We start from the raw sequence: 9,188 nt of genomic DNA on the forward strand, positions 1-9,188 counted from the left end.
GGGACTAGCCTAGTTTCTCTAGTTCATTCTCGGCACGCCACTGATCTGGATAAACCCTCCATATAATTCTTGGAGCTTTTCGACCGTCCGAATTTCCCAGAGAGCAGTAAGCGGGCGCCTTAACTTCCTTGGCCAACCGACTGAGTATCTTATATTAAACTTCAAAATATGTAATATTGTAAAAGTAGATGACAATATTATTATTATTATTATTTAAATAAATTATTTAATTCTTTNTTGTTTTCGTCGTGGAGCAGCGCACCAAACGGCGGGCGCGTTTTCTGATAAGTTGAACTTTGGAGACATCATTAATAGAAATAATTTTTATGGCCGTTGAATAAGAAATGTTTTTTTCACAAGAAATGTATAAAATTACAGTATCTAATTTATATACTGTACAGACGATAGTGAACTCATCTTACCCGCCTAAACTCTCTGTAGCATGTAAGTAGTTCGGCTGCTCGTCCACTATTGGTCCAGATTCGACCAATCCTGTCGTGACACGAGTCGGAGACCGCATTTTACGAGTCTCTTTTAGCATCTTTATACAAATACGGTTGCAATTTTTTCACCACAATATACGAATCCGCATTATATGAACCCGCATTATGGGAGGTCTACTGTATATATAATATTAGTATTTCGTATTACATTTGTGGAAATTTCCTTCTTTATAACATAATTTTTACTTATATGTTAGATCTTGTAAAAAGACCAATGAAATTTCCTTAGTAATTTTATTTTAATATGAAATCTAATATTTTATTTATGATTACTTAATTAAAAACTTTCTTAATTTTCAGGCAACATTTGCATCAAAAATAGAAATAGAAAATGGCAAAATGAAAGTCACAAGAGAAATTGATGGAGGTCTAGAAAATATAACCGTAACGCTTCCGGCAGTCTTGAGTGCCGATCTTAGACTCAACGAGCCTCGATACGCCACTCTTCCAAATATAATGGTAAATAGTTTTAATTGTTATTTCAGATAAACTATTTGAAATATATGAGAGTCATATAATAATTTGAATAGAAAACACAAATTGCTGTTTTGTTTTTTAAAGTTTATTTTGATTTTAATATCAAAATAAACTTTAAAAAATATTCTTACTATAAATTTTTAAAATTGTAGTTTAACATTAATTTTATAAAATTCAATTAAAACATAAACATCCTAAAACACTTTAAATTATGTTTATTACCCTGCTGGTCCAGTTGACCTAGTTCCTTACCTGTCTGCTGACTGATTTAAGCAATTTTACAGTATTATCTACTAAAAATAAAAAACGATTGACTAAAGCTAGGTAAAATGTAAAAAGAGTGTCTGATATTATGAACATTTATCTGTACATTACTCAATTTTGATGTGTTCATGCTTTATTTTTATGTATTATGCTTTAATGTTATTTGGACATGTTTTAGAGATAAAGATAAAATGAAAAAAATGATAAACTGCAATATAGCTTTGAAATTAGTATTTTTATGTATGAAATATATAGTACATCGATTGATTTATTCAAAATAATGATGTACTGTATCAGTATTATTAGTAGACTTTTTTCTGACTGTAGCCGTTTTTCGTAATTCAGTTGGTTCGGCAAATGTACATAAGATGGCATTAGCACTATCAGAAATTTAGGAATTCGACTTTTGTATTGATAATATCTAAAAAGTATATAAATTATGTAATATCATAAACTATACAGGTTTAAAATAATAACAAAGTTATGTGGCTTATTTCTATTATTTTTTTTATCTTAGTTAGGCCTNAAATGGACGTGAAAGTAATTGCTTGTGTACCCCTCCTCCATCGTCGCTATAAAAGACGATGGCAGAGGCAAAGAGAATTTTGGGTGCACCCAATATTACGAGATAGACTGACACATGGAATGTTTGCGACGTTGTATCCAAAACTAAGACAAAATGAACCCAAGTTTTTTAATTCTTTTAAAATATCTATAAAATCCTTTGACGATGGTTGGTCTCTTTTAGATTTCATCAATAAATAGATCAGTATCGAAATGATCGTTATCCATTTCAGCACATATATCTCAAAGCGCCCGCAAAACGCACGTTTTAACAAAAATCTATAAACGCGCGCTTGGCCAAAAGCGCGCGTTTGAGTGTGTACGCCTATATAGAACTCTTGGTTCTTTAAAACGCGCATTTAAAAACGCCTATTGTGTACACAGCCTAAAGAATCAAGAGTTCTGCGTAGGCGTACATACTCAAACGCGCGCGTTGATAGATTTTTTGTTAAATTTTTTGTTAATTTTTTGTTAAAGCGTCAGTCTATCTCGTAATATTGGGTGCACCCAAAATTCTCTTTGCCTCTGCTATCGTCTTTTATAGCGACGATGGAGGAGGCACACGCAAGCAATTACTTTCACGTCCATTTCTAAACTGAGCCAGTGCTAACGCCGAACTAACGCGCGTTTAACGCAACGGAAAACGCCTAATGTGTACAAGTCCTTAAAACGCGCGTTTAAAAAGCCTAATGTGTACACAGCCTAAGTTTTGATGGTTAAAGGTCGACGGGATGGGAGATAGAGGAGGATCGTGTGTCATATCTCGAGTAGGGTCGGACTTAATTACAATTTTACTTGTTTTTACCATTTACTATTTTTTAAATAAAATACCATCTCTACCCTCAAAATTAAATCTTTTGCCATTTTATAATAATTAAAAATAGTTTTAAAAAATTTAAATAAAATATTATAACAAATAGCGCCAAACGCAGTTTTAAATGTTGCGGGAAAGTTGAGCAACTCGTAGTTGGAATTATTTTCTTGGAAACTTAAGTCTTCAAACGACGTTTCAAGCAGCGATCCAGAATACAGCACTGAAATTGTTGAGTGTCTGCACTCTGCTATGACAATTCGCCTGGATCATCTGCATCATTCATAATTTTAAACCGCGTTGTTTCACTGCGAGGGACACGCTTCTCTTGATGAGTTCCTTTCCATGTTGAATTCAAAGCTTTCTAATTAAATATACCGTCTTTTAAGTAGATTCACTCTCTAGGTGAGACCTTTTAAGTGTTTTGTGATAATAAAAATACAAAATCACTAATGCAATGTTGTTTTCAGTAAGCACAAGAAACTAAAAATCTCTTATTAATGGACGCGCACAAAACACAACAGTGTGTAAGGAACACGTGTCTGCAAGCTAGTCCTGTGAATGAGTTAACTAAAGGAGCCTTCAGGAGTGTTCAGGTTGGCTCCTGAAAGCGTTGAACTCGGCGTAAAGGACGGTTGGCCGGAATGACAAAAAAATACATATGTTTTTAAGTGAAAGGCTTCAAATACAAATGCATTAAAAATAATATATATACGGCACTTTAAGGAATTTAGGGGACTAGCCTAGTTTCTCTAGTTCATTCTCGGCACGCCACTGATCTGGATAAACCCTCCATATAATTCTTGGAGCTTTTCGACCGTCCGATTTTCCCAGAGAGCAGTAAGCGGGCGCCTTAACTTCCTTGGCCAACCGACTGAGTATCTTATATTAAACTTCAAAATATGTAATATTGTAAAAGTAGATGACAATATTATTATTATTATTATTTAAATAAATTATTTAATTCTTTAAAATACGAAGCCAAAAAGGTTTTGTTGCTTATTTGATTTCTTTTCGCCATGTTTTTAAAATGCTATATACTATATATAAATTATTTAAAATTATTAATGACATTTGGGCCAAAAATATATACGGAAGTTAAAAGAAATATATAAAGCAATAAAAACCGAAACGATATATTACATTTTTCCTCGATTGATTTAATTAAAAATACGCGTTTTTCTCGATTTTCCGGATTATAAGTTAAAAGAGGAAGGTGGCGCTATCGAAGTCATATTTTATCAGCAAGATGGCGTATTGAATATGTAGTCATTTCTTCCATAAATATAGATAAGAATTTAGAAAAATAATCAAAAATGAGCCTCCGTATTTTGGTCGGGTGCAAACGTGTAATAGATTATGCTGTAAAAGTATGTATGTCTTATGATCAAAATTAAAATTAATTAAATTAATTAATTATAAATACGTATGAACGAAAATTAAGATTTTATCATTTTTTTTAATACACAAAATGCGATCTTATTGTAAAATTTAAAAATTTCATACTTTAAATTTGTTATTAAAGAAAATATATTAAAAGGGAGTAAATTGCACGATGAACTTTAAACGTGTCGCCATCTTTCGGGGATATTAGGTCATCAGATAATTTATATAAATTACATATTGGTAATTTATTTAAATTATTAAAATATTTTTTGGTAATTATAAATTATTATAACGTAATTACAGAAATCATCACACAAAAGGCAATGGTTTTATCATAAAGTGGCCTTATCCAGTTCAGATGGTTATCATCTTTCTGTTAAAATTATTCTTAAAAACAATTTATCTATTAATTTATCTATTAAACATATTCATTTCAGTTACATATTCAAATATTTCTTTAATATATAATTTTATTCTGTCACAGATTTTATTGATTTTTCTTATTGTCTTTACAATAAAGTTGCTTGTTTCGTTATTTGGCATTGTAATAATTTGTGGTTTTTTAAACAAGCTTTTAGTATAAGTCTTCTGTTAATTAAAAAATTTTACTTGTCATTGGAGAGAATTGCTTTCATATTAAGAACTCTTTACATCAGTTAATAAACATAATTTAAAAGTCTTGTTAATATTATATATATTGCAAAAAATCATATGATGTTAGCAACAATGTTTTATATTTATACTAGTGTGAGATCGGCCGGGGGCACCAGCAAAAGGGGTACCACTTACTCGGCCTATTCGGTGAGAATAGTTCCCTAAAGTTTCAGATCTCTAGATCTGATCAAAAAAAAATTTTATAGGAGAGCGATAACCGCTATATGATCCGAACTGCGAAGTTCAGATGCTCGTCAGGATTCCTTGACACCAGTTTGTCAATTAAATTCCGCGGACAAACACGCGTGTGAGATCTGATGCAGACACAAAATCAAGAGACCCTTTAGTAAAACGAAATAATAAATTTAATAAAACAAGAAAATAAACTCATACAAAATGTGGATAAACGAGAGACATAACTACTACTAATAATATACAAATCGAGAGATATCTATATTTCTATTATACCGAATGCGCGATCGAGAGAGAGAGCTCACAAAATCGTTATAAAACATACAACCTGTTCTAGTTGTCGTTCGTCTTCTTCTCTGTATGCAAGGGACACCTTGTAGATAAAGTTCATTTACTTCTTCGGATGGGAGATCAATATGTGCACAAAACCAAAGTATATTTTCTAAATGCAGGCTCCGGACTTATTCTAAGTGACTCGTCTAAGGGCGTTGGTCATCAGGAGGAAAAACGTATGGAGTTTGGACGCTTTCAGATCTGTCGCTGAACTCTCCGAATTCGGACTAATTTCCCTTATATCTCAGGATTTCGACCAATCATCGGCCAGTAACTCTTTCATGAGAACGGATGAAAGGGGAATGAATGAGGGGTAACCATTTCCCATCTGAGCAGGATTTTAACCAGATAAGGGAAAGTCAGAGGATGTACTAACTTCAGTGAAAGGAAGTAACATCTGTTATCTGCCTATTCCCACGTTAAAAANGATTTTTTATTAATGAATTTGAACAATTATTAGTTTGTACATTAATGCGCCATACCTAAACTTAACTCACATATAAAAAATAAAATGACTCAATATTCACTTACAAAATATGGCCACCAAACTTCGAATCAGACGATGATCATGGTTGTGCAGAATCGCTTATATTTCAAATTTCTGACTAAATAGTGCCCACTATTTATTAACAGACACACTAAAATACACAAAGAAATCGTATTTTCATTGCTGAAAAATGTAATGTTACATTTTAAAGCTAGAAATATCTTGATATATAGAAGAACATAATATTACTTTTTTGTTTTTTACCAAAGTCTTCACGAAACATAATATTATGTTCGTAGCAGGGTAAGTGTTAAAAACATGAAGAATGCCAGACTTTAAATGAGAGCATATTTCTTCTAATAATTAAATTTTGTTGGATTTTATTTTTTGTTTGAATACTTTTATCTGAAGATGGAATGCATAAGTTCCAAAAATGCTTAATAAAATTCTGACTTTTTAAAGTTCTTTGCTTGATAGCTTGTCTACTTTCTCTTAAAGTAAAATAGATATTTTTTTTGTAATAAGCCTATTATTATTATTTATAATTATTCCAGAAAGCAAAAAAGAAGCCTCTGGATAAGAAAAAACCTTCAGATTTGGGAGTGGATATAACTCCCAGAATCGACATTATATCAGTGGAAGACCCTCCCGTAAGAGAAGCTGGAGCTAAGGTGGAGTCCGTTGATGAATTATTAGCAAANTTATTCTGTCACAGATTTTATTGATTTTTCTTATTGTCTTTACAATAAAGTTGCTTGTTTCGTTATTTGGCATTGTAATAATTTGTGGTTTTTTAAACAAGCTTTTAGTATAAGTCTTCTGTTAATTAAAAAATTTTACTTGTCATTGGAGAGAATTGCTTTCATATTAAGAACTCTTTACATCAGTTAATAAACATAATTTAAAAGTCTTGTTAATATTATATATATTGCAAAAAATCATATGATGTTAGCAACAATGTTTTATATTTATACTAGTGTGAGATCGGCCGGGGGCACCAGCAAAAGGGGTACCACTTACTCGGCCTATTCGGTGAGAATAGTTCCCTAAAGTTTCAGATCTCTAGATCTGATCAAAAAAAAATTTTATAGGAGAGCGATAACCGCTATATGATCCGAACTGCGAAGTTCAGATGCTCGTCAGGATTCCTTGACACCAGTTTGTCAATTAAATTCCGCGGACAAACACGCGTGTGAGATCTGATGCAGACACAAAATCAAGAGACCCTTTAGTAAAACGAAATAATAAATTTAATAAAACAAGAAAATAAACTCATACAAAATGTGGATAAACGAGAGACATAACTACTACTAATAATATACAAATCGAGAGATATCTATATTTCTATTATACCGAATGCGCGATCGAGAGAGAGAGCTCACAAAATCGTTATAAAACATACAACCTGTTCTAGTTGTCGTTCGTCTTCTTCTCTGTATGCAAGGGACACCTTGTAGATAAAGTTCATTTACTTCTTCGGATGGGAGATCAATATGTGCACAAAACCAAAGTATATTTTCTAAATGCAGGCTCCGGACTTATTCTAAGTGACTCGTCTAAGGGCGTTGGTCATCAGGAGGAAAAACGTATGGAGTTTGGACGCTTTCAGATCTGTCACTGAACTCTCCGAATTCGGACTAATTTCCCTTATATCTCAGGATTTCGACCAATCATCGGCCAGTAACTCTTTCATGAGAACGGATGAAAGGGGAATGAATGAGGGGTAACCATTTCCCATCTGAGCAGGATTTTAACCAGATAAGGGAAAGTCAGAGGATGTACTAACTTCAGTGAAAGGAAGTAACATCTGTTATCTGCCTATTCCCACGTTAAAAACAGTATTTTTCCTCACCAAAAATGAAGTAATATTTGGTGACATTATTTTAACATTATTAATAAAATATTAATTTAGACCCAGGGGCCTTTCGGGTCTCACACTAGCAGATGAGCCTGGAAAAGTAATGATAGCAAAGATTAAGATTATTAGATTATAGCTGATCTTACCTATTTTCACTTAGGTCCCTCTCTTCTGAGACTAATTAGAGAATTTTTAAATGGGTCTAAAAATATGTTCAATTTCCCACAAGAATGCAAAAAACTGCATCTAAAATGGTACAGTAGAAGCCTAGTTCTTCAGGGTAATCCTTAACCCTCTACCTCTGCACCGCAGGGAGAATTTCGAAAAATCCCTTCTTAGTGTGCATTCTCATGACTTACCCTAACTGTGTACTAAATTTCAATTTTCTTAAACCGTTTGGGCTCTGCACTTATTATGTTGGGTTTTGTGAGTTATACTCTGTTGACACCAGTGACTGTGTAGTATGCTGGATCAGAGTCAAGGCATAGTAACCAAAACAAGACAAAAATTAAATAAATGTGTCAGTGTGTCTGTATTCAGGAATTTCCTAACAATATGACATGTTATCAATATGGTAGCCTTCTGTAGTGTGATGTATGTGTTTCTATTCAATTGTAATGTTCTCAGGCTTTTATGTAGTGTTTGTGGTATGACACCAGTAGAGTAAATGACAGGTACAATTAGCACCTTATCTATCCTCCACAGATGCCTTATTTCCTGGGTGAGTTCTGTGTACTTGCTGATTTTTTCAGTGCATCTGTTTTGTATATTGTGTTTGGAATGGATATGTCTATAATGTAGTGATTTTATTGTGTTTGTCAATGAGTGTGATGTCTGGCCTGTTGTGGTAAATTGTTTTATCTGTGATTATGGCTCTGTCGTAGTAAATTTTGTGCATGTTGTTTTCCAATACTGTCTGTGGAATGTATTTGTAATATGGTTTGTGGATGTCTAATAATTTGTGTTTGTTTGCAAGCTCTTGGTGTATTATATATATTTGCTACATAATTATGCCTATGTAAATAGTCTGTGTTAAGAGCTTGTAATCAGAGGTTATATGTTGTATTGTTTATAGCAGAATGTGGGATTTTCTGTAAGTTTAAAGGTGTGTGGTTACTGTCTGCCAGAGTTATTGCTTTAAGTAATCATGATGTTTCTTGTTTTTGTGGAGAATGTCTGAATTTGTTTGTAGTCAGAGGTTAACTATATTAGTAAGGCCATAGCCATCATTACAAGAAAGAGTTAGTTTTTCTACAGATGATTTTGGGTGATTATTATTATTATTAATGTATCTTATGCTCAATGTTATTGTTAGTAATATAACTGTTTATTTTGGGTAATCAATATATGACTTCACTTAAAACCTATAAATGTCAATACTGATTTTTATAATTAGATGATTTAAAGCAGTTTAATTTACTTTAGAACTGATGATTTGTTTTTTGTCCTTTTATTATGATATATGAATTAATGAGCACTAAGTATTGGCTCTATGGAGGACTTATCACACACTATTGACATTGTTGGAGTAATCAAACAGAAATGGGTGAAGAGGGATAGCCAGACTATCCAAAGTGAATACCATCATTATAATAAACTTGAGTTCACCCATTTCTGTTTGATTACTTTGGCATTGTCAATAGTTTGTGATAAGTCCTC

General features: G+C 32.6%; 1 protein-coding gene across 1 annotated transcript; it reads left to right on the plus strand.

The window, feature by feature from the left end:
• Window positions 1-767: 767 nt before the first annotated feature.
• LOC111625455 (electron transfer flavoprotein subunit beta-like) lies at window positions 768-6,396 on the plus strand (the record flags this gene model as incomplete). Its single annotated transcript, XM_023368604.1, has 2 exons — window positions 768-962; window positions 6,226-6,396. Coding segments are annotated over 2 exons (366 nt in total), but the record flags the coding sequence as incomplete, so codon positions are not given.
• Between the last annotated feature and the right edge of the window lie 2,792 nt (window positions 6,397-9,188).

Source organism: Centruroides sculpturatus, unplaced genomic scaffold, assembly GCF_000671375.1.
Source record: "Centruroides sculpturatus isolate CEXI.00-Female unplaced genomic scaffold, Cexi_2.0 scaffold379, whole genome shotgun sequence".
Taxonomy (NCBI): Eukaryota; Metazoa; Arthropoda; class Arachnida; order Scorpiones; family Buthidae; genus Centruroides; species Centruroides sculpturatus.